General features: G+C 47.8%; 1 protein-coding gene across 9 annotated transcripts in view; it reads left to right on the top strand.

Annotated features, from left to right (window-relative positions):
• The window catches only part of LOC141069345 (uncharacterized), a 95,696-nt gene that overhangs the window by 38,525 nt on the left and 30,036 nt on the right, over positions 1-27,135 (top strand). For 4 of the 9 annotated variants that reach the window (XR_012226553.1, XR_012226546.1, XR_012226544.1 and 1 more), the window contains one exon: positions 5,237-5,640. The exons of the other annotated variants lie outside the window; for them this stretch is intronic. Coding sequence is in view for 1 of the 4 variants with exons in the window: in XM_073558822.1 (XP_073414923.1) it covers positions 5,237-5,248 (12 nt within the window). In the remaining 3 variants the exon portion in view is untranslated. Of the gene's footprint in view, positions 1-5,236; positions 5,641-27,135 lie in introns of those variants that run through there. 9 annotated transcript variants of the gene reach the window in all.

Below are 27,135 nucleotides of genomic sequence, written 5' to 3'. Positions count from 1 at the left end.
CATCATTGCCTTCACCCCATCACTTCCCTCTCCCCATCATTGCCTTCACCCCATCACTCCCTTCAACCCATCACTGCCATCTCTCCATCATTGCCTTCACCCCATCACTCCCCTCTCCCCATCACTGCTGTCTCTCCATCACTCCCCTCATGGTCTTCTCCTCATGTCCCCATCTCCTCCAGGGCCAGGCTACACAAACACAGACCAACACACACATACATACACGCAGACAGACATACACAACACACACACACACATTATACATACACACAGACACCACCTCTCTCCTCTCACCTGCCCGCCGCCCGCGCTTCCTCGCTCTGACACAGCGGCCGCACTCCTCTCTGTGTCAGTCAGAGACAGGAAGCGCGGGCGGCGGGCAGGAAGCTGGACGGGTCCTTGCAGCTCCGCTCCTGCTATTAGCCCTTGCAGGCAGCGGAGCTGCTTGGATCGCTCCCTGGCCGCCGCTAGAACTGCTGCGCGCCGCCCCAGCCCCCGCTACGCCACTGACCGCCCCTGGCTCCCCTTGTGTCCGCGGACCGGCAAGGGCACTGCAGCGGCCCGGTGCTGGGCCGCGGACCGGCGGTTGGGGACCCCTGCTTTAGCCGACTGGCACTTAGCTTTCTCACAGAGAGCAGGCTAAATCCAAGTTGGCAGAATGACCTGGACCTTTAGCCGATTGGGATTTAGCTTTCTCACAGAGAGCCGGCTAAATCCATGTTGGCAGAAGGACCTGGTCTTTTAGCCTGCTAGATCTAGTTTTATAAAAAAACGGATCTGCCATTTTTTCCCCATAGACTTGCATTAGTGGTGGATTTTGACTGATGGTCGTCCGTCACATCCGTTTTTTTGACGGATCCGTTTGAATTTTAGCATCCGCCGGCTGGAGTAGACGGACAATGTAACGTTTTTTTCTGTCTCTCTCGATCGGTTCCTTTAAATTTCATGCACTTAGCGGCTGCAGCGGATCCGTCCAAGAAACGGATCCGGTGGCATACGTTTGTTGCAAAACGGAAACGGATCAGTTTTTTCACACTTTGGCGGTTTGCAACTGACGACAAACAACTGAAGTGTGAAACAGGCCTTAATGAGAGAAAAAATTGAAATGCCATAATTACGTATTTTTTGGTCGCCGCAACATTGCAGTGAAATGAAATAAGAGGTGATCAAAACATGGTATCCGCGCCAAAATGGTATCAATAAGAACGTCCCGCCAAACTAAAAAAAAAAAAAACCTTTCTTGATGAAAGTTAGGAAGTCTACAATTTCAGGAGACCACCAGCAGCACTGAAGACACGTTTTGAGAGAATGCTGGCTACCAAGCATGACAAAAACTCCAAGGCATGACAGGCGAGCTCAGGCCACTCTTCCATTTTTGACTACCAAAATGCAAATGGGTCCAAATTCCACCTGATGGCCTTGATATTGAGCTCGAGATACTCCTGCACCTTCCTCTCCGTTAGTCGTTTACATCATGTCAGACCTGTATTCTCTTCTGCTGGTGCATGAGCTGGTCTAAAAAATATGTGAAATGACACACAGAATTTGCTTATGCCACGTACACTGAAGCTGCTAATATTTTTCCTTTGACTACTCAACATTCCCGGGGTTGGAAGTCTATAACTGCGATGCACACTGTGTACCTCACTGCTGTCTTGGGAAAAACCACTCTTAAGATTGTCTACAAGCGTGTTTATATAATACTCCAGCATGCGCGCATCCCTTACAAGGGGGGAACGCCTCTGGCAAAATTTACTCTTGTACTGTGGATCTGACAGAATGACAACCCAGTAGTCAGTGCTACTTCTAATCCTAAATATAAGGGCATGATGATGCAGATAGTACAGCAAGAAGGCGCTCCTGTGTCAGGTTCTTCCATGAGGTCCATATCCATGCTGTGTGGGTGGCGAGTTAACACTCAAGCTTGCTTCCTCAGTCCCCTTCCCCAAATTACAGACAACCGAGAGAGGATCATTATCCACTTCATCTCCTGACTGTTGCATGCCCATTAACTCTTCTTCCTCGTACTCCTCCATTTGTCCCGTGGCTGCTGCCCTTTCAGTAACTGTCAGCACCGAGCTTCTCCTCTGATCGGGCAGGAAGGGCTGATATTTCAGCATCTCCTGCGCAGTCATGCTGTGAGCGGTCAGTCAGATTGACTGCCCGATTACAGCGATCTGGGTGTGGGGACCGACAGCATGGGTCCCTGGCAGAGGCGTACCTAGGGGTTCAACTCGGGGGTGGGAGAAAAATCTGAGTGGGCCTCTAACCGGTAACCCTGATTACAACTCAGTTGGTATACTCAGTGGCAGTAGCTCTGGGTGGGCCCCCTCAAAGCAAGGGGCTCGAGGCAACAACACCCTCTGCCCCCCTGGTAACTACACTACTGGTGTCTGCACCTCTTTCTGTACCTCTCAGCTGTCATACACATCTGCCGGCGCTGAACTATCACTGGGTGTTTGCAAGTTTTAGTGACACTTTACATGCATGATGGACACTGTCCGTCCTGGTGCGGAAACTGACACCCAGCCATGATGGACTGTGTCCGTCATTAGACGTTAAGGGGTGAAATGCAACTCTCACAGATTGACAGCTGCATTTAACAGTTTAACAGCAGCAGACAAAGCTCCGCTCCTCTCGATTGTTCGAGGCAGATTATGGCTGAATATCACAAGTAGACAACATTGATTGTAATATGTTTATCAACAGCCATCGTTTTGCAGAACAAAAATCCCAAACTAGAAAGAATTAATATATTCATTTTTTAATGGTATTTATATCTAACTCAGAAAAATTAGAAAAAAAAAGCAATTGATGACTATTGAAGTTCAAATGTCCAGCGCCATATCCATTGCTGGGCAGCTCTGATTATAAAGCACTTGTAGAGATTCTCCAGGTCTTGGAAACTGTTCTCAGCGCAGGTCGGAGCCGGAATTCACCGTTTTCTTCCATGATGTGTCATGCCTGTGTAGAAGCGATAAGTCGCCTTTCTCATTAACCTGAAAACAATTAAAAGATGTTTATAAAAATCTTGACAAAAGGTACTGGTGATCAAAAGAAACAAACTCCGAGAAGGAACTTCAGCATTGTATTTCTGGTCATCAGCTGAGGGTGAAATAGACCTGAAATATTGCATTATATATTGTCTACAAAGAAGGCCAATGTGGAGATTGGAAATAGGAAGCTGCCAATAATAGTGTAATGTGAGATAAATGCGACATGAGCCATACGGCTATGGTGAGAGCACTCACAATAGATCTATACGGCATGCCATGTCAGAGGGGCTCATCTCGCCCGTCAGACTGGGTGTTGGAGATTCCTCCGCAGCAGTAGGCTGATAACTTTCATCATTTCCTTCCTTTCTCAGACAGAATTTAAAAATTGTGCAGCAAGAAAAAATAATAATTAGAACAAATAAATGCAGTAATAAAACCGATTTTGCATTTCTTCTGTTATGACACCTTGCTTACACTGTCCTCGCTGTTGCACTTCTTGAAAACAAGAATGATTGGAGGAAAAGCACCGAAATATTTACCTGGAAAACGCCCGTCAGAAGCTTTGTGTCCATCAGAAGAGGTGGATTCTGAATGTTTGCTGTTCGCTGCTTGTGATGAAGACGTAAACTGATTGTCTCCCTACACGGTGGTGGAAAAAGGCAAAATATATAAAAGTATTTAATCTTTAAATGATAAAACTCAATAAAAGACTAAATTAGAGACTCCAGATTCTCAATATTGTAAAATTCACTTTTATTATTGATTGCTGACAATAATGGAAGATTCGTTCTTACTTCCATCACAGGTGGATGAGATGACAATATTTAGAGGAATCTCACTGTTCCAATAATGAACCTGAAAATAGAAAGAAAATAATTACATCCAACAAAGCGTAAACTCATAGAAGGTTTTCCAGAGCATTGTAGATAATTGCTGGGAATGGTCAATCATTCCATAGCCAGCAAGTTATGGGAAATGTAACCGGGGCTTATCTGGAACCTATGAGGACGGATTCTGGATCTTTACCGCTAATTGCTGGTGATGAACACAGATATTCATTGTCTCGCTACTCAGGGGAAAATATATAAAAGTGTCTCAACTTTACATTTTAAAGAAACCAAATTAGAGACTAAATATTCTGAAGAATAGTTACATGTTTAGCTGCTGGGTAGTTGTCGCATTCGTCCTCCGCACCGGCGGCATTTACGTTTATTGCCAGGTATTGGTCTAAATCGTCCAATTCTGCAAAGATAAGAGGAATATTGGTTACTGGACTGGAATGAACGCTCATTAATACCATGGATTATATTCAAAAGAACAAATTGAAATCAATATATTAAGAACTGGCCCAGCACAGAAAATATAACACGTAGCATCCTAAACCCTACCGCCCCCCAGACGTCAGTCCGCTCTGATAGTAGTAAAGTATGAAAGCATTCCACCAACAGAACCGCACGGACGTCTCTCCGCAGTGATTGTGTGTCCGGAGGAGATGGGTCATAAAATCCACTTACTCTTTATCACACCGGTGGCATTTGTACTTGTAGGTGTAGTTGATGGTATAATTGTGATATTCCGTCACTTTTGGCAGCTCGGGATGGATAAGGTTTACCCTTCTTGTGAAAGCCTGCCATAACAAGCCATGGTGGTCTTTGCGTTCACCGTTGATTATCCAAGTGGCGGCATGGCACATCTCATGCGCAAGTGTGGATCGTACTCGCTCTAAAACAAGAGGTTATACAGTTATGACAAAAATCTGAGTACACCCTGATTGAACTATTTGGTTTTACATAGCAGGACAAAATACAAAATACATCATGAGATGAACAACACGTGACAAGTCAACCGTGCCGTTATTTATTTACCGAAACCTACTTCAAAATGCAGAAGCAGAGAGTGAAAAATAAGTACACCCCATCAATCAATAGCTTTTAGAATCATCTTTAGCAGCAATAACTTGAAGTTGCATCGACGGTGTACTTTATCACACACCGTTGTTGCCTTTTGGCCTACTTTTTGTTAAATAATGATGCAATATATTTTTTTCACGTTGGTTTTTGAGATTGTATTTCCCTACTTTTAGGACTTTCTATGGAGCTGATACTTTTTTTTATTTTCTCCTGATATGTAAAATACTAGAATTCAAAGAGGGTGTACTTAGTTTTTCTTATGACAGTGTGTACAATGAGTTTCTAAGATGTTCTGCATAACAAGTAGCAGTTTTTTTGCCCTGTATACAGGTTGTCTTATGAAGCTGTAGGATGGATGTGATGTGAAACCTACCGGAAGAATCGCAGACTTTTTCGGAAAGCTCAATATATGAGAAGCGGCGGTTGTTCTGCAGCCTATTACAGCATTGGCCGGCGGATGCTCTCAGCCTCTTGCTCCACAAAATGTCCATTTTCAAAGGGAGCTAAAATAAAGAAAACAAATTCCATTACATCTGTAAACTCTTTGACCCCCAATCTTGCAAAGTCCCCAACTCTCATATGTCATTTACAGCACTGGTCTACTTGTATGGGGCGCGGGGTCTACCGAGAAGTCCAAGATGTGAGAACAAAAATAAAAATGACCTTATTCTAAAATGTCCAAATATCAACTAAATGTTTCTTATAAATAAATGTAAAAATCCTTTGAACGTCAAGCCAAAAAATACTAATCTTTTTGTCTCTGCATGGTGGATCATCTAAGGTTTCCTCTCGTCCCACAGATAGGAAGAGGGTGACGGCATTCACCAAACTAAGTGAGATTTACCTGAGATATTCAATAACTATATTACAGAAACATGACAATGGGGTTAGGAATCTGCCTTTCAGAAAGTTAGAGCCATTTTTCTTGGAATTGATTGTTTAAATGGGGAGATAATAGAGAAGTTATGTATCACCCAGAAACCCATGACAAGATGTGATACCTTATTATCGAAGACTGTCCGGTTGTACAAGTTGTACAGTCGCTCCACCAGCTCCTCCTTATTTTCCTGGAAGTGGGTAACATAGATGGAAGTAGGAGAAATAATTTCTTCCAGGAAACAGCCGGGGATGTTACATCGTGGTGTCCTGGCAAAGATAAGAATCATATATAAATCCACAGGAAACATCTCGCCTAGTTCATGGCTTTATATAGAGGTAGATGGATCTAACTTACCTCTCCTCTGTAGCGGAGCTCTCCTCGCTGTCAGATGGTAAATGATCTGTACAGAAATATGGAAGAGTGAAAATACTTTTTATAAGGCTCAAATCAGACATGTTAGTATGCAGCCCGTACTAGAGAGGGGTCTATAAATATAGAGTGTAGAGGACTAATAAGACTATGAATATGGGATCCGACCAGAGCAGAACACATAGCTGACCAGACCACCAGAAATCCACAGGATCTTCCCTTCAGATCAGGATCTGACATTATAATGGGGTTCAGCAACATCAGGGTCCATAAACTTTCTCAGATGTCTATCCCACCTGTTACTCAGGTAATATATCCTTAGTAATGTTGTATGTGCTCAGTACAAGATCAGAAGTGAACATGTCCTCAATGGCCGGAGGGTGGACCCTCAAATGGTAGGGGTCCATTTTCACCTCATTTGCTGATTCATGGTAGCCTCCATGGTTTTAATGGAGATGTGGGATTCCTTGGTGCAGGGATTTCTCCATTGATGTCTATTGGGTTTCCAAAAAGACACAAGTAAATGTACTGCACATCTGTAATAAATTCTCTAAGGATAACAATGGCCATAAGTCAACATGGCGGTGACTTGCTCTCCCAATATGGAAATATCCGAGACACAGGATCCACACCAATCAAGCATGCGTAAAATAGGATTACCTCTGTAAGGTATCTGTAATTTAACCCCTTAACAACCATGTACGACGCTCATCAGTAGAGAATGAATGGAGAGGGCTAAGGAGTTGAGCCCGCCTCTTTCATGGCAGATGATGGTTGTGTCATTCAGCCATCATCTGCCTCTGACAGCCGAGAGTGGATTGGAGCTCTGACTGCTTCTGTTAACCTGTTAAATGCTGCTGTCATTCTCTGACACTGGCATTTACAACACATTTCCCAGGTGGCTCGCTGTTCCAACTCCTGATCAGCGCCCTTGTAATTGTTAGATTTGGAAACTGACCTGTGACAGTACAGAAAAGTCATTGTTACCTCTACAATAACATAACCCTGGATTGTGTCTAGAAATGATAACTTACTATTATACATGGAAGTTGCTGCTCTATTGGAATCATCATCATCATCAATAATGATGTCATCGGAGCTGTGGAATAAATGTAACAGGTAATGAGCCATCATTAATCATTAATCCCCATCTTGTACTTAGTAATGGAGGAAACGTGTCTCACCAGGTGGTACTGTCCGGACCATGATCTGTTGGTGGTAAACTCAGATCTGTGGGGGAAACACAATATAACTCTCTTATTAGAATATTGTAATAGCAACGACCGAGGCTCAATATCAAAAGAAATAAATCCTAATAAATTATCCAGTGTTTCCCTATAGGTACATGGGGCAGAACAATCACCTTCAGCTCCAGTAATCCGCCCTGTACATGGCCACCATGAGAAGCAATCCACAAATCCCATTTCTGCCTGACTTTATAACGCCTGCATGAATATTCCTGACCAAATGCTGAACAGAAATGTTTGCTATAAACTCTACCATAGACGACTAATAACGATAAATCCAAGCCCTGACCACAATGTGCAGGTGATCTGCACCCGGTGACTACAATGGCTTATTAATACATCAGAGACTTCACTAGATTAGGGTTACAGTACCTGGTAAACTCGGAGTCGGGCCCGAATTGAAGTCAGTGGTGTTATCTTGGCCTGGAGACCTCGGTATTGGCCTCTTTCTTCGATGAGACTGAAAAAATGGCAAACATGTCAGATAGAATCTATAACCATGAACATCTCCAATCTATAATCTTACCCCATATTCCACTGATTACAGGTGGGCAGCGATATGAGTGTGGTCTCCACTGTGCTTATTCCACGTACAGAGTATAGCGGGGGTATGGGACACTTATGGTTAGGCTATGGATAGGGGCGGTGGTGACATTTATGTGTCTTCATGCAATGTTATGTATCCAGTACATGGACATATTGTCACAAATATTACAAGTGACGCAGTCTTTACTCTGCAATCATGATCCGAGTTATCGCCTCATCTACTTGGAGCGCTATTTTCTGTCCCACCATCTTTTCTTGAACTTTTATCCCAAATATTTTTTATTTATTTAAGAATATAAAATGATACTCACCTGATGTAAATCGTCATCATCGCTGCTGTCCTCGGTATCACAGAGAACTATAATACTCTTAAATCGCTTTCTTGGCATCATATTTGCACAAGTCGCTCACAACACTCCTCTCTCCACAAACGCCTACTAAAACCCTCAACGGAACCCTGGGTGACGGGGCATTCTATAGCCTCCAGCCCATTGTGACATCATTAGAACCCTGCAATTGTTTGCTCATTTTTTGAATTTTACAACTTTATTGTACAAAACATACTGTACAGATACAAAAAGAGGAAATCCGATAAAAACAACAATCTTCCTAAGGCCGGGTCACACTTGTGAGTGCAATGCGAGACACTCACGAGAGTCTCTGGCCTCAATACTTGGCGCTACCGCTGGCACTCGGGACCGGAGTGTGCGGCTGCATGTATTTCTTTGCAGTTGAACGCTCTGCTCCGAGCCACCGGTGGCAGTGCCGGGGATTGAGGCGAGAGACTCGCACACTTTTCTTGCATTGCACTCGTGAGTGAGACCCCGGCCTAATTCCTTCACTCACAACCTTTTTCTAATTGTTCAGAAAAAAATAATAATGAAAAACCCACATAAGCAAATATATAAAAATAAAAAACTCACTGATGTTTAAGCTGTTGATTATCTCTCCCCCGAGGTTTAATGCTCTCCACATTTTTTTTCCAATTGTTCACACAATTTTCAAAATTCTGAGAGGAGCAAAACCACACCGTCATATTTTATAACTCTCTTTACTAATTTCTTCTGTTCTGTAATGCTCCATTTTTGCCTTATCCATTTCCTAACGAAATCCACTCTTGTGATATAAAGCCGCCTACTTAAAGGGAACCTGTCAGCAGGATTGTGCATAGTGACCTACACACAATGTCAGGTCGGTGCTGTTATACTGAATAAAATGATGCCTTGGTTGATGAAAGCCGTCTTGTGGCTGTTTCTTAATCTTTATTTTCAGTTTCATATTAATGAGATTCTCGTGCCCTAGGACGGGGTTCATGTATGTGGTGCTCCGATGAGATATTCATAATGCAGACTACTGACCCCCCCACTGATCTCTGACTGCCTGCCCCGCAGTTTGCATGATAAATGCGCTTCATCATAATCGCATGGTTACTGTGCACTGAATGCCTTTTGCAGATTTACTTGAGCGAGGGAAAAAAAAGAAAGTCATTTTGAGAATGGCGCCGGGGAGCCTGCGCAGCAGCAGATATCGGTTTGTATAGAGATCCAATAGCTGCTGTTGTGCAGGTGAGGCCATGTGCACACGGTGCGGATCCTCCCGCGGATTTAATGACCTGCATTTTTCCTGTGGATTTCTTCCTTTTTTTTGCGGTTTTTGTGCGGTTTTCCACTGCGGTTTTCCACCTGCGCTTTTGTAGAATGGAGCAAGTGGAAAACTGCAGCAAAACCGCAGAAAAGAAGTGACATGCACTTCTTTTAAACCCGCAGCAAATTCGCACTGATTTTTCTGCACAGGATTTTTTTTCCCCATTGATTTACATTGTACTGTAAATCACAGTGCGGATCTGCAGCGTTTCTACGCGGAAAAATCCGCGGCGGATCCGCAGCAAATATGCATCGTGTGCACATATCCTGACGGCGACGCCATCTGGCTGGAGAAGAAAAAATGACATTGTAGCAGTTATAGCTGAAAATGGCACACAGTAATGTGGTTGTGGATTAGTAAGGCAGACAGTGTAGAGGCCATACACCATAGGAGGCTTATTTAGGGCATAGTATGGACAGATATCTTTGTGCAGAAGGCAATCTAGTAACACTTTGACTTTTAACGTCACCATGTGGGGATGTGCTCCAGAAGATTGGAGAAGAGAGAAGTCTGCAGAGAACAGCTGTGGATGTGAAAAGTCATCATGGCATCTGGTCAAGATGGAAATAAGAAGAAGGAAACCACTCAATCAGAGAAGATGTCACCTATTAGGTACCTGGATGTAAACATTTACATATGCCTGCGTTTCATCAGTATTGTGGTTCTTGCATGGTCCGCAGTCTGATAATGACTGATAACAACCACTCCCAGCATCTCCTTATCATTGTTTAATACATATTGGGAGTTGTTGGTTCATGAGATCCAAATGTATATGGTTCAACAAAATACCAAGGTCAAAGTTGCATGTTTAAGGAAAATTATAAATGGTGTTAAAAATTATATAATAAGCCTTATCAAAGCACAAATGGACAATATAAGACAAATAAGGAAAAATCGGATATCAAATCATCACAACGAAAAAAAAACTGACGAAGGCAGACGTCGAAACGCGCGTCGGGGACGGGCGCATCCTGGGGATCTATCGCACATTGGCATAAGATATTGATTGAGTGCAATTTTTTGGCACATGTATATGTTCTTTTCAAAACAGTTTACTTGCAGCCGCATATATGACTAATTGTCATTGGCACCTCTATTTAGAACCTGCCACTGAGCATTTTTATTTAAATGGATATCTGTTGTGACATATATTTATCTCTGCCCACATGGCTATCTACACTAGTCATTTGTTGAATTAGTGATATACATTTATGCGGTTGTGGGCCTAAGCCCACTGTCTATGAATTCGTGCATATTGCACTCTATATATGTATTGGTCTTTACAAACTTGTGCCTAAGCCCACTGTCTGTGAATTTCTGGACATTGCACTTTTCATATATAGATTGGTCTTTACAAATTTGTGCTTTTTATGAATGATTTTTTCACTATTTGCACTTTATGATTATGTATAATATCAGTATATCAATTTTCTTATTTTTTGTGGCTTATTAATTCTTTTTACAACCATATTGCATCCTATATAGCCATAGTACATTGAAGTGCATAATATCTGTGCAATAGACTCCTTGTGTTGCCCCTGTTAGCGCGGGTGGTCTGGAGCGGGAAACTCCGAGAGTGGACCCTCTGGACCGTGGCACCGAGGGACCCCGGGCGAGCTGCCAGGTGGAACCGACCCCTATACAGGGACCGTTAGGAGCAGGCCCAGGGGTTCGAGTACCACGGTAGCCGGTACCGAGAGGGGCGGCTCTGGATGGACCGGAGTAAGACTGAGACTGGAGTAGGACGGCAGGAGCACTGAAGGCAGGACTGGAGTAGGACGGCAGGAGCACTGAAGGCAGGACTGGAGTAGGACGGCAGGAACACTGAAGGCAGGACTGGAGTAGGACGGCAGGAACACTGAAGGCAGGACTGGAGTAGGACGGCAGGAACACAAGGCAGGACTGGAGTAGGACAACAGGAACACCGAAGGCAGGACTGGAGTAGGACAGCAGGAACACAAGGCAGGACTGGAGTAGGACGACAGTAACATCGGGATGTCTGCCAAAAACAATGAAAAACGAAGACTCACCAGCATGGTTGTTATAAGCGAACTCTGCCCCGGGGAATAAGTTGACCCAATCGTTCTGGTGGGCGTTAGAGAAGTGACGTAAGTATCCAGTAAGCGTCTGGTTGGTACGCTCTACTTGTCCGTTGGACTGTGGATGGTAGGCCGAGGAGAAGTCGAGGGAAGCGTTCATGAGCTTACAAAGCGAACGCCAGAACTTGGAGGTAAACTGAACCCCTCGGTCAGACAGAATGCGTCGAGGTAGTCCATGAAGCCTGAAGACTTGATGAATGAAGATTTCGGCCAGCTCTGGCGCTGAGGGAAGACCGGGCAGAGGGATGAAGTGAGCCATCTTGGAAAAACGATCCACCACCACCAGAATGACTGAGCAGCCCACAGAGCAGGGTAGGTCGGTGATGAAATCCATGGCAATGTTCTCCCAAGGAACCGTAGGGACAGGCAACGGAAGCAACAAGCCGGACGGAGATCTCCGTGGCACCTTGTTTTTTGCACAGGATGGACAAGAAGCCACAAAGTCGAGTACATCTTGGCGAAGTGAGGGCCACCAGTAGTGACGTTTGATAAGGTCAAGGGTCTTCTTAGTTCCAGCATGGCCGGCCAGTTTGGAGGAGTGCCCCCATAGAAGAACCTTTTGCTTGAGATTCTCTGGCACAAGCGTCCTGCCAGGTGGAGGAGTAAGCCAGTTCACTGGAGCCACGGTGATGATTCTAGTGGGATCAATGATATGCGACAGTTCCTCCGTGGATTCGTGTGGTTGGAAGACCCTGGACAGGGCGTCGGCTTTGGAATTCTTGTTGCCAGGACGGAATCGGAGCTCGAAATCAAATCGGGCAAAAAATAAAGACCATCTGGCCTGGCGAGGGTTTAGTCTCTGGGCAGACTGGAGATAGGCCAGATTCTTGTGGTCCGAGAAGATGACAAAAGGATGGACGGCTCCTTCCAGGAGGTGGCGCCATTCCTCCAAGGCCAACTTGATGGCCAAAATTTCCCGGTCACCGATCGAGCAGTTGCACTCGGATGGAGAAAAGGCCTTCGAGAAGAAGCCACAAGGATGCAGGCGACCGGAGGCGGTTCTCTGGGACAGCACCGCCCCGGCACCAGTCGAGGAAGCGTCCACCTCGAGTACAAAAGGTCGATCGCTCTCAGGGCGATGAAGGACCGGAGCCGTGGAGAAAGCCCGTTTTAGGTTCAGAAAGGCCTCCTCTGCCTCAGGAGACCAATCCTTGGAAGTAGATCCTTTACGGGTGAGCACAGAAAATGGGTCTTGTGATCGCGGAGAAGTGGGAGACAAATTGCCGGTAATAGTTGGCGAACCCGAGGAATCGTTGCATCGCCTTCAATCCGACGGGGCGAGGCCATTTGAGGATAGCAGACAACTTCTCGGGATCCATCCTTAGACCAGCGTCGGAGATAATGTAACCCAGGAATGGCAGAGAGGTCTGTTCGAAGAGACATTTCTCGATCTTCGCATACAGACGGTTCTCCCGAAGGCGCTGAAGCACCAGGCGGACACACTTTCTGTGGGAGGAGAGGTCCGGCGAGAAGACGAGGATGTCGTCTAAGTACACGACCACACAGGAGTACAAGAGATCCCGGAAGATCTCATTGACGAACTCTTGAAAGACTGCAGGAGCATTGCAAAGACCGAAGGGCATGACCAGGTACTCGTAATGGCCATCTCGAGTGTTGAAAGCGGTCTTCCACTCGTCACCTGCACGGATACGGACCAGATTGTAGGCTCCTCTGAGGTCCAGCTTGGTAAAGACCCGAGCCCCTCTGAGACGGTCAAACAGTTCCGGAATGAGTGGAAGAGGGTACCTGTTCTTGATGGTAATCTCATTCAAGCCCCTATAGTCAATGCATGGCCGTAGAGTTCCGTCCTTCTTTTTGACGAAGAAGAACCCGGCTCCCGCGGGCGAAGAGGATTTCCGTATAAAGCCTTTGGCGAGGTTCTCTCGGACGTACTCGGGCATGGCGGTGGTCTCTGCGGGAGACAGAGGGTAGATTCTGCCCCTTGGGGGGGTTGAACCGGAAACAAGTTCAATTGGGCAGTCAAACGGCCGGTGTGGAGGGAGGACCTCCGCTTCCTTCTTATCAAAAACATCGGCGTAGGAGCTGTAAGCTGGAGGAAGACCCGGGAGGCCTGGAGGCGACCGTGGAGCGGCCGCCAGGCGGACAGGAGTCAGACAGAGAGCTTGGCACGGGTGCCCCCAGCGGAGTATCTCCCCAGAAGACCAGTCGAGAACAGGCTGATGAGTCCTTAACCATGGAAGACCGAGTAGAATGACGTGAGAGAGCTTAGGTAAAACGTAAAAGGCTATTTTCTCTCGATGTAAGGCTCTGATTTGCAACTCCAAACCTGTAGCGGTTTGCCATCCACGGTGGCAATCTGAATTGGGTTAGATAGAGTGACCACAGGAATTTGGTATTTGTCTACCTCTTCCGGCCGAATGAAGTTACCCGCTGAGCCCGAATCCACGTAGGCCACCTCGGAACCACGCCTCCCCCCTGAAACCAAAAGCACAGAAATCGTAAGGGGTTGAGAGGAATCATCATCACCTAGGAAGGCCTCTCTTGCCTGACCTAGGTGGAGTCGTTTCTGTTAGGGTCGGCGGAACGCACCAGATATAAATAATAGGAGGTGCGTTCGCCGCCCGGGGTCCACCGTGCGGTAGGTGACAAGACCGCTGCTAAGTAATGGCGGATGCACCGAAAGGTGAGGTACTGCGCTCGGGTTAACGTCACCCGAACGCTAAGTACGGCTCTGTTCACACACATAGTCGATAAGACAACAGAGTTGTATGAGGACGCTGGCCCTGTTTACTTCACAGGATACCCAGCGAATGACGCTGCAACCGCAGACGCCAAGAACGCTGCAACCGCAGTGCGGCAATAACTATCGCTGCTGAGCGACGGCGCCGGAACGACCGAGCACCGTCGGACGCTAGTGTGTCGTGCAGGAGGCACAGTGGCGTGTAGCTGGCCACAACCTGGAGCTGACGACCCAACAATCTGTCACCATTCGTAATAACCGAGGGAAGGGGTTTCAAATGAGTCAGTCACCAGTCCATGCATCCATCACCATACACACACAGCATAATATGCTACACTAGCGCATGGCCGAGCCGCCATGCGGGCTTTTTATAGCCATGCGCTTCCGGGACCTTCCAGTACTATAGGAAGGACCAATCAGATTCGAAATAGGACCTGCACATGTGACCCCTGCTCTCCACTGAGAGGACAAGTTGTGGGCATGCCTAGTAGCACGGCATGAGGACTTAGCCTCGGGAGCAGTTCCCTGCAAAGCAGGTTGCGTCACCATTGCTGCACCAGAGGTGGCAGCAACATCCAGGCTCACAGAACGAGTCAGAGGGAGATACCTGGCCAGCCGAGATTGCTGAGCAGGAGTCCGAGCGGTCGGAGAGGAATGGGAGACTGCAGGATGTCTGGCTCTGGACTCCCGCTGTGCAGTGCCAGGAATCCGACGCCTAACATTACCCCCCCCCCTAGGGCCCCCTCCCCTCTGAGCCTCACTGCGCTCAAAAGCCGTGATCAGGAGCGGTGCGTGAATGTTTTCCACCGGCTCCCAGGTACGAGCCTCGGGACCATGACCCTTCCAGTTTACCAAATAAAATTTTTTGCCACGGACAAACTTGCGCCCCACGATGGCATTAACCTCAAACTCGTCAGACGATAAATCTGATGACCCGGCAGATGGCTCGGAAAACTGGGCCATGTGAACTGGTTTGAGGAGGGACACATGGAACACGTCCGAAATGGCCAAATGTGGAGGAAGAGCCAGACGGTAGACCACCGAGCTAAGTCGGTCAAGGACCTTGAATGGGCCAATGTATCGTGGCGCGAACTTGGGCGACTCAACCCGCAGTTTAATGTTTCGGGTAGAGAGCCATACCATGTCGCCAGGGGAGAAGCTTGGAGCAGGACGCCGGTGTGCGGGCATGGGCACAGGAAAGCGCGGATGCTGACCGTAATTTAGGAGGAATGGGGTTTGACCGGTAGAGTCGGCCACAGCATTGTTCAACGCGAACTCTGCCCACGGCAGCAAGGATGCCCAGTCGTCCTGCCTGTCTGAGACAAAATGTCAAAGATATGTTATCAAGGTCTGGTTGGCTCTCTCTATCAACCCATTCGTCTCGGGATGATAGGCCGAGGAGAGATTCAGCTCAATGCTGAGTAGAGAACAGAGCTCTCTCCAAAACCGGGACGCAAACTGAGGACCTCGGTCACTGACAATCTTGTCCGGCATGCCGTGCAGGCGGAAAACGTGCTTGATGAACAAGACTGCCAGGCCCCGCGCTGATGGTAACCGGGAGAGAGGTACCAGGTGCACCATCTTAGAGAAATGGTCGGTGACAACCAAAATGACCGTGCTGCCGCTGGACCTGGGTAGCCCCACCACAAAGTCCATACCGACCATCTCCCAGGGCCTGTCTGCTATCGGCAGAGGGAAAAGAAGCCCAGCGGGCCGCTGCCGAGAGGACCTATTCCGGGCGCAAGAGACGCATGCCTCAATATAGTCCTTGACGTCACGTTCCATATGTGGCCACCAGTACGTCCTCGCCAAAAGGTCGGAGGTCCGTTTTGTCCCAAAATGTCCACCCACTCTGGACGAGTGAGCCCAAGAGAGGACCTCCGGTCGCAGACGTGCAGGGACAAATGTCTTGCCCGGAGGCACAGACTCAAGGGCAACCGGAGCCACAGTCCTCAGGCTTTCGGATGGGACGATCAGCCGAGGCTCCTCCTCCTCTTCCTCCGATGACACCACGGAGCGGGAGAGAGCATCGGCCCGGACGTTCTTCTCCCCGGAGAGAAAGTGGAGGGTGAAATGGAACCGGGAAAAGAACAAGGATCATCTAGCCTGGCGAGAGTTTAGCCGCTGGGCTGTTTGTAAATACACCAAGTTTTTGTGGTCGGTGAACACCTGGAAAGGGTGACGAGCCCCCTCCAGGAGGTGTCTCCACTCCGAGAAGGCCAACTTCATCGCTAGCAACTCCCTGTCCCCGATGGCATAATTCCTCTCCGCCGGTGTGAAGGTCTTGGAGAAAAAGAAGCATGGATGCTTCCGACCTTGCGTGTCCTTCTGGAACAGGACTGCTCCAGCACCGACGGAAGAGGCATCCACTTCCAGAATGAAGGGCTTGTCTACATCGGGGCGATGTAGAATGGGAGCGCTAGCGAAATGGGACTTAATGGTGGAGAAGGCCTTGGAGACCGGTTCCGACCACAACTTGGGATTTGCACCCTTCTTGGTGAGGGCTACCAAGGGTGCTACCAAAGTCGAGAAGTGGGGGATGAATTGGCGATAATAATTTATGAACCCCATAAAGCGCTGCACCGCTTTGAGAGAATGAGGTTCCTGCCAATCCATCACCGCCTGTAGCTTGGCAGGATCCATGGCCAATCCCTGGGCTGATATATATAGTCCAGGAAAGGCAAGGACTCCTGCTCAAACACACACTTCTCCAACTTGGCATAGAGGGAGTTCGCCCGCAGGCGATCGAAAACTTTGCAAACTTCTCTCCGGTGTTAGTCAATATCTGGAGAGTAGATGAGGATATCATCCAGATAGACTACAACCGAGGTGGTAAGCATATCCCGGAAGATATCGTTCACAAAGTCCTGGAAGACGGCCGGGGCATTACAGAGCCCGAAGGGCATCACCAGGTATTCATAGTGCCCGTCCCTGGTGTTAAATGCCGTCTTCCATTCATCCCCATCACGGATGCGAATCAGGTTGTAAGCCCCCCCGCAGATCAAGTTTGGAAAATACCCTCGCTCCTCGTAGCCTATCAAACAGTTCTGATATCAGGGGCAGTGGATATTTATTCTTAACGGTGTTGGTGTTAAGACCCGTGTAATCAATGCAAGGACGTAATTCCCCACTCTTCTTCTGGACGAAGAAGAATCCCGCCCCCGCTGGTGACACTGACTTCCTAATGAATCCTCTTGCCAGATTCTCCCTGATGTACTGAGACATGACCTCAGTCTCCGGGAGAGATAGGGGATAGACTCGACCCCGGGGAGGCTCAGCACCAGGCAAGAGGTCAATAGGACAGTCATAGGGGCGATGCGGTGGAAGGGTCTCCGCCGCCTTTTTGGAGAACACGTCTGCATACTGCCGATAGTGTTTGGGGAGCGAGGAGAGATCAGCGGGAACCTCGATGGAGGCAACCTGAACGCACTCCCTCAGACCTCTACCCTCACATGACTTACTCCACCCAATAATCCTCCCTGAGGACCACTCTATATGGGGGGGAGTGATACCGCAGCCAGGGAACCCCTAGAAGTACCTGGTCAATACCCTCGGGCATGACGAGGAGGGATATCGTCTCCTGATGAGACGGAGCCACAGAGAGTACCAAGGGGACGGTCTGGTGAGTTATCTGCGAGGGTAGAGTGGTGCCGTTTACCACTCTGACGGTGACTGGTGTAGACATCATAACCAGAGGTATAGCGTACCGTTGGGCGAAGGCTGACGACATAAAATTGCCCTCCGCCCCGGAATCCACGCAAACCTCCACCGCCAGAGTGGAAGAATTAAACCCAAGAGTCCCCTTAAAGGACAGCTTGGAGGAAAACGTCGCTGGCTTTAGTGCGCCGCCTCCTACGGCCACTAGGCGCGAGCGTTCTCCCTGCTGCTGTGGGCACCGGTTGGCGAGGTGACTGGCCTGCCTACAAATATGACAGCTCACAGGAGCTCGAGCGGACCGGAGTCTAGATCCCTCACGGGAAGCCCCCTGACGCTCGGACGCCCGATCGGGGGATTCCAGAGGTGTAGAAAAACAAGGTGCCAACCTAAACCTCTGCCTACACTGGTCCCGTTCCAACCTTCGCTCGATGAAGCGAAGATCAATTCGGGTGGAGACAGAGATAAGCTCCTCCAGTGTAGCGGGAATCTCCCTGGTGGCCAGAGCGTCCCTCACATGGCCAGCCAAACCTCTCCAGAACGCCGGAATGAGGACCTTATCTGGCCACTCTAATTCTGAGGCCAGCGTCCGGAACTGGATGGCGAAGTGACTGACCATGGACGAGCCCTGTGACAGTGCCAGCAGCCGGAGCGCGGTGTCATGGGTGACTCGTGGTCCCAGGAAGACCTGTTTCAGAGTGTCTAAGAACCGCAAAGCACCCTGCACCACATGATCACCACGATCCCACAGCGGTGTGGCCCACTCCAAAGCCCTGCCCGACAGAAGGGAAATAATAAATCCCACTTTAGCCCGCTCGGAGGGGAATCGGGCGGCCAGCAGCTCCAGCTGTATAGAGCACTGGCTTACGAAACCCCTACAAGCTGCACTATCACCCGAGAACTTTTCGGGCAGCGGGAGGTGGGACAAAGTCGGGACAGGGATGGCAGTGGTCACACGGGAAACAGCCTCTGTGGCTGCCTGAACAGCGACTGCAGTAACATCCGCAGCTGAGGCTGAACGCTCGAGAGCCGCCAACCTGCCCTGCAGCTGCCGGATGTGCTGCAGCAGTCGCTGTTCATCCGCCATTACTAGCCAGACCCTGGCGCTAGTGTAATGTTAGGGTCGGCGGAACGCACCAGATATAAATAATAGGAGGTGCGTTCGCCTCCCGGGGTCCACCGTGCGGTAGGTAACAAGACCGCTGCTAAGTAATGGCGTATGCACCGAAAGGTGAGGTACTGCGCTCGGGTTAACATCACCCGAACGCTAAGTACGGCTCTGTTCACACACAGAGTCGCTAAGACAACAGAGTTGTATGAGGACGCTGGCCCTGTTTACTTCACAGGATACCCAGCGAATGACGCTGCAACCGCAGACGCCAAGAACACTGCAACCGCAGCGCGGCAATAACTATCGCTGCTGAGCGACGGCGCCGAAACGACCGAGCACCGTCGGACGCTAGTGTGTCGTGCAGGAGGCACAGTGGCGTGTAGCTGGCCACAACCTGGAGCTGACGACCCAACAATCTGTCACCATTCGTAATAACCGAGGGAAGGGGTTTCAAATGAGTCAGTCACCAGTCCATGCATCCATCACCATACACACACAGCATAATATGCTACACTAGCGCATGGCCGAGCCGCCATGCGGGCTTTTTATAGCCATGCGCTTCCGGGACCTTCCAGTACTATAGGAAGGACCAATCAGATCCGACATAGGACCTGCACATGTGACCCCTGCTCTCCACTGAGAGGACAAGTTGTGGGCATGCCTAGTAGCACGGCATGAGGACTTAGCCTCGGGAGCAGTTCCCTGCAAAGCAGGTTGCGTCACCATTGCTGCACCAGAGGTGGTAGCAACATCCAGGCTCACAGAACGAGTCAGAGGGAGATACCTGGCCAGCCGAGATTGCTGAGCAGGAGTCCGAGCGGTCGGAGAGTAATGGGAGACCGCACGATGTCTGGCTCTGGATTCCCGCTGTGCAGTGCCAGGAATCCGATGCCTAACAGTTTCCCTGTCTCTTAGGACAGGTGCGGATATAGTGTGACAAATGACCGCAATAGAGGCACAGACCCTGTGCCCGTCTCTCTCTCTGACGTAACTCGGCCAACCTGAGATGATCTATCTGCATGGGCTCACCCAAAGAGAGGGAAGAAGATTTGACTGAACGGGAGCTGGCAGACTAAGTGAAAGGAGAAACTGACCTGGAGGAGCGCCTGTCTCTCGCTGACTCCCGAGCGCGCTCCAGGAAGCGCAGGTCAATGCGGGTAGACAGCGAGATAAGGTCCTCTAAGGTGGACGTGGTATCTCGACCTGAGAGTTCATCCTTTATTTTACTAGAAAGACCGCGCCAGAATGCCCCCACCAAAGCTGCGTTATTCCAGCCGAGCTCGGAGGAAATAGTGCGAAAGCGAATAGCGTACTGTCCGACCGTGAGAGAACCCTGGTGTAAGTTAAAGAGTGACTCAGTGAGAGAGGCTAACCGGCCCGGCTCATCGAAAACCTTACGAAATGTATCCAGGAAAACCGGGAGATTCGAAACGACCGGGTCGTCACGTTCCCAGGGCGGGTTTACCCAAGACAGGGCCTCTCCCTCCAGATGGGACATGATGAAGGCCACTTTGGCCCGGTCCGAGGGATATTGCTGCGGCAGCCATTCAAAGTGGAGACTACACTTATTTAAGAACCCCCTACAGAGCTTGGGATCCCCGGTGAAACGAGGTGGGGCGTCGGAAGGGGAACACCAGGAACACGGGTAGCAGGACTGAGAAGCTGCTGTGAAGAGCAGCCGAGACAGGAACTGCAGGAGCAGAGTGTGCACGATGGAGCGAGGCCAGAGTGTCAGGAAACACAACGATCAGGCGCCTCCCTCAGGGGGAAGCGGCCTGATATGGCTCCGTCTGGTCAGCCATTGGTCCAAAGGTGCTTCCGGGTCAGGGCACAGCCGGAGCATAAGAAGCAGGAAGGAGGCGCGGCTTATGGCGCATGTGCATAGCATGCAGGGAAGGCATCGGTCGCGGGCCTGTCTCAGGTGACCGCCGCGGCCGTCGGGTGGAGAGAGGCTGTGGCGTGGGAGTGGAGGGCGACTGCGGCGTGGGAGCGGAGGCCGGGTGAGTATGGTGGAGCGGTGTAACAGCCCCTTCTTTTTGGTAATTTATTCTCACCCCTGCATTAATTGTCTTGATTTTTTCTTAATAATCATTTAATTTAATTGAATACCAAATGTACCGTATATACTTGTGTATAAGCTGACCCCCCTACTCTTTCCACAAAAAACTGGGAAAACTTATTGACTCGCGTATAAGCCTAGGGTGGAAAATGCAGCAGCTACTGGTAAAATTCAAAAATAAAAATAGATACCAATAAAAGTAAAATTACTGTAATTGAGACATCAGTAGATTAAATGTTTTTGAACATCCATATTGAATCAGGAGCCCCATATAATGCTCCATACAAAATACACACCATATAATGCTGCACAAAGGTTAATAATGGCCCCATAAGATGCTCCATAGAATAGGACCCATAAGATGCTCCATAGATTATGCCCCCATAAGATGCTCCATAGATTATGCCCCCATATGCTGCCCCATAAGTTGCTCCATAGAATAGGCCCCATATGCTGCTCCAAAGATTATGCCGCCATATGCTGCCCCATAAGATGCTCCATAGATTATGCCCCCATATGCTGCCCCATAAGGTGCTCCATAGATTATGCCCCATATGCTGCTACATAAAATTCTCCATAGATTATGCCCCATATGCTGCCCCCAGATTATGCCCCCATATGCTGCTCCATAGATTATACCCCATATGCTGCTGCAAATAAAAAAAAGACATACCTCTCCTTCACTGGGGAACAGGTGCCGGTGTCTGCCGTGTCCTCCGTCAGTGATGTTCAGGCAGCAGAGGGAACAGCGCGCAGTAACCATGTCATCGCGCCCTCTGCTGCCTGAATGTCACTAACAGAGGACGCGGCAGACAGCGGAGAGCAGCGTTGGAATGGGGACAGGTGAATATCGGGTATACTTACCCCCTCCTGGTGTGGTCTCTGCAGCCCCATTCTCCGAAGGTTTCCCTTCCTTCAGCGGTCACGTGGTACCGCTCATTAAAGTCATAAATATGCGCATATTCATGACTTTAATGAGCAGTACCACATAACCGCTGAAGGAAGGAGCCTGAGACAGTGGGACAAGCAGGGGGCTGCAGAGACCGTGCCAGAGGGGCTCAGTGTGATCTGACACCCCCGCCCCACCCCACGACCCCCTGGCATATATGACTCGCGTATAAGCCGAGAGGGGGGACTTTCAGCCAAAAAAATGGGCTGAAAATTTCGGCTTATACGCGATTATATACGGTATATGGGCCTGACTTGACAATACAACTTATTGCTGTACTGTGAAGGAGAGAACGGCTAATGAAATCAATTATTAATCTAACATAAGCTAGTTCAGACGTGGTGTGGCAAGGTGGTGTCTATATGCTGGAACTATGCCCTAGAATCCTTGGAATGTGATGAGGATACACTGAAGACCATATGTGGAATAGACTTAGCACGGACCTTATACAGACTGGTACAATGGCTCCGGAGAAGCTGAGCAATGCCCTTTTCCTGCCTATTACATGGTCTTTCGTTTATACAAATAAAGTCAGTTCTGTGACAGCACTGGCCAAGAGAGGAGCACACCTGACCTTGTGTCTGATGTCCGTCTTCTATGCATGCATTCGGCTCATATTTATCAGGTCAGGGGCAGGCAGTCACTAAGATCTCACATTACGAGGTCACCCCAACAGTACTGATGGTGGTTCTGGTGATGTATTCATGTACTAGTGATAGTTTTGGTGGTGTCCACATACACTGATGATGATGTTGTATTTATTTACTGGCTGTGGTTCTCGTGATGTATTCATGTACTGATGATGATTCTGGTGATGCCTTTATCTCCTGATGCTGGCTATTGGGCTGTATTCATGTACTGATAGTGGCTCTAGTGACATAGTTATTTACCAGTGATGATCCTGGTGCCGTATTTATGTAGATAATGATGCTGGTGTATTTATTTACTGGCTGTGGTTCTGGTGACGCATTAATGTACTGATAGTGGTTCTGGTGATGTAGTCCTGTACTGATGAGCTTTCTGGTGATACATTTATCTACTGATGGTGCTTCTGGTGCCATATTCATATACTGATAGAGGCTGTAGTGACATAGTTATTTACTAATGATGGTTCTGGTGCCGTATGTATGTACTAGTGAAAGCTCTAGTGTTCAATTTATGTACTTATGATTATTTTGGTTTCATATTGATGATGGTTCTGGTTACGAATCAATCTCCAGAACATTCATCACTACATTATACGAACCTTCATCCATACATGAATATATCACCAGAGGCACCATCAATACAGGGTGTGATAAAACACTCCGGGATCACCTTTGCTGGGGTCAAAGGTCACGTGGGTTTAGCATGAAACTCAGGTGCACAGCCGGGTTTTGGACATAACTGACGCTGGGTCAGGATTATTTCAGGTGAAAGCAAAACATACAGGAAAATAAACATAAAACAATTCCTTGCCTGTCCGGCACTAACTAAACAGGGTCCGTACTAACTACCAACTGGAGGGCTTCTCCCAGCCACCCAAACCAGCGTTACCGTAAGCACAGCTTTCACTCACAAGTGTCGCTCACACAGACAGGCTCTCTGTGTTCCCCAGGCTGAGCTACTAACACACCACCTGGCCTCCTTTTATATCCGCTTCCCATTATTCATTAGTCACCAGGTGAGATACTGACCGGACCAGGCCACATAGGAAAGGTATCTGGGCGAGATATACCTGCCCTCATCCACTATTCCTCCCTGATTCTCACAAGGTATATGGCACCAGAACTAACATGATGGGAGTAAAATCATCATATGTATCCCTATATCTATAATAGGGTCTGTTTAGCTTCTATTATGATGTCTTCCAAATGCTGGACATATTAACTGAAACCAAACAGCCCCAAGTGAGGGATGAGGGAGACTCCATTTTGGATGTACTATTCAGGCCCAATATATTGTCCAGAGATCTTCCTCCACTCCTGAAGTGGCCCCCCACTCTTGGGATAAGTACACAAATCCCCAAAAGAACAGAACTTCACCATTTGGTCAGAGAATTAGAGGCCACGTGTTAATGACGGCAAGAGCTAGAACCGCCTGCTATCTTTTGTGCAAGGTGGCCAACACCAAAGGAAGATCTAGACTGAGCGTCACCGACACCTAGAGATGAATTATGAGAGTACCATTGTCTCATATATTTCTAGTTGCCCCAGATACTAAGCATCGAGACTGGCTCTCCAGAACCACTTAGCCGACCCAAGTTTGGACTCTCAATATCTTTCCAGACCCAACGAACGCACTGAGATGGCAGTCGTTGATTTGAACCTCCCGCTAGGAAGTTATGACTCAGCCTAAATATTGGGATTTATTTTAGCTAGAGTTCAAGGGAGCAGAATTCAGTCCAACCCAGAGGGACAATGGCAAATATTGGAGGGGCGAGCTAGGGGTTAAAAAGCTAGCTGCACACATTTAGCCTTTGTCTTGGTTCTGCCATGGAAGCCACGTCACGTCACGTGTGGAGACGGACCAGGAGCTAACAAGGTGCCTGTGGATACCAGAACTTCCCTTATCCACAAGTGGTAAGAAACGTGGCACATACAGCTGACTGCACTCCCCATACCTGTACCCTACTTTTATCTGTACTTTTGGCTGTAATATCTGTATATTACTCTGTATATAATTGTATTATCTAATGAGCCTTTCGGCAATTAAACTATCAATTAATCCTGGGCTGCTCTTTTATCTGGAAACCCGATTTCCCACATCCGTGAGTTCGGCTAGTACTTATACGCTTCCTGGGTTTGGTTTCTGACCCGATATAAGCTTTTAAACGGACTGGGCTTATATCTAATGAGGAACTGGTGGCAGCATACTGTTCTGATGTTATTGGGGGATGCTGGCAGTGACTGACCGGAAGTTTTTATATATACTGTATATATATATTCCCGGACTGGGACTGGTGATATATATACAGCAATCACTGCAGAGTGCCCTGATAACCAGTAAATGACAGGGCAGCCTCTCCGGCGACTCCATAACCTAGGTGGAGTTCCCTGACTGACCTGAGGGTAAGGGGGCGCCAGAGAGCTGTGGCTGTGTAAGCTCCGTATCCCCCATCTCTCCGCTCGTGTGTTTTCCTTACAGTTCTGGTGCCGTAATTATGTAGATAATGGTGCTGATGTTGTACTTATTTCACTGGCTGTGGTTCTGGTGACACATTAATGTACTGATAGTGGTTCTGGTGATGTAGTCCTGTACTGATGAGCTTTCTGGTGATGCATTTATCTACTGATGGTGGTTCTGGTGCCATTTTCATATACTGATGGAAGTTCTAACGACATAGTTATTTACTAATGATGGTTCTGGTGCCGTATGTATGTACTAGTGATAGCTCTGGTGTTCAATTTATGTAGTGAGGATGATTTTGGTTTTATATTGATGATGGTTCTGGTTATGAATCAGTCACCAGAACATTCATTACTACATAAATACATTGTTAGAACCACCATCCATACATGAATACATCAGCAGAAGCACCATCAATACAGAAATACGGCACCAGAACTACCCTGATGGGAGTAAAATCATCATATGTATCCCTATATCTATAATAGGGTCTGTTTAGTTTCTATTATGATGTCTTCCAAATGCTGGACATCTTAACTGAAACCAAACAGCCCCCATTATAGTTAAGCTATATTAGTTTCCATGACCATCACTAGGTCTGAGATTTGAAATATAGGCTGTCAGGGATGAATAGAGCGATTTGTATTCTCTTAATGGTTCTTAAACAATGAATGATTCTATATCTATCTTAAAAAAAATACTCCCTGTTGAGCCACTTCTCTAAAGTACATCACATCACTCTTTTTACTTTTGCTGGTATTTTTGAGTAAAAAAGGTAGCAATTCTATTGACAGTAGTCTTAACAGCTTATTACTTAACCCATCAGAAGGAAAGGACAGGGGCGTTAGGGGACCTGTCGCTTTAGTCTCTGACCCATTCCTTTACTTAGGGACTGAAAGTTCAGCGGAGGGGGGGCACCATCGGCTTCATCTGCCTACGGCACAAAAATACCTTGTTCCGGCCTTGGATCCACCTAGTAAAATTCTCACCAAGCCCAAACTACTTCATTACCCTACATAGGAACTCCTGCTCCACCGTGTTCTAAGCCTTTGTGGAATTTCATGCCCAGAAGGAGTGGTGGCTCCTTCTCCTAATTGGATATTTGCAAACGCTTTCCTCAAATGAATAATTTCCTGTCCCTGGTATAGAACCCCATTGGAGCTTTTAAATGGTGGGTCCGTGAGCTTCAAGTTATGCAAATGTAGAAAACCATTCTGGTCAGAAAGTAAGTGTTGACTTCAGAGATCTGTAAACATTTGTTACATTTCACTGAGGATCCAATGCAAATGAAGAACAACTTCTTCCTTAAGGTCCATGAGCAGAGCTGACAATTCACATTTATTCACCAATATTTAGCCTGAATATCAAAATACTAACACCTCTCTAACCACTGTCATTCATGTGCGCCTCTGCCTGTGTCCTTTGTTAGTCTTCTCTTTTCCTTTCTGACAAGGGGTGTCTTCCATCCATGGTGAAATACACCATCTCTAATTCCAACTTGTAGTGCAAACATTTTTAAAAAATTGCTACACACCAATAAAGTGGTATCAATTTCCCCAAAATAGAAATAGAGCAATGGGCCTCTGACAGCCTTTCCACTACAAGTAACCCACGAGATGGAGACCCAACTTTGAGTGCAAACATTCAAAAAAATTTTGTCGCACACGAATAAAGTGGCATCAATTTCCCCAGAGTAGAACCAGTACAATGGGCTTCTGACAACTATTCCACTACAGGCAACACGCCAGAGGGAGACCCAGCTTGGAGTCTGCACATTTATAAAAAATATTCTCACACACCACTAAAATGGCATCAGTTTCCCCATATTAGAAATAGTATAATGCGCCTCTGACACCACTTCC

This window comes from Dendrobates tinctorius, unplaced genomic scaffold, assembly GCF_039654945.1.
Source record: "Dendrobates tinctorius isolate UK_male_01 unplaced genomic scaffold, ASM3965494v1 ptg000259l, whole genome shotgun sequence".
Taxonomy (NCBI): Eukaryota; Metazoa; Chordata; class Amphibia; order Anura; family Dendrobatidae; genus Dendrobates; species Dendrobates tinctorius.
This window is presented reverse-complemented; position numbering and strand designations above follow the sequence as displayed.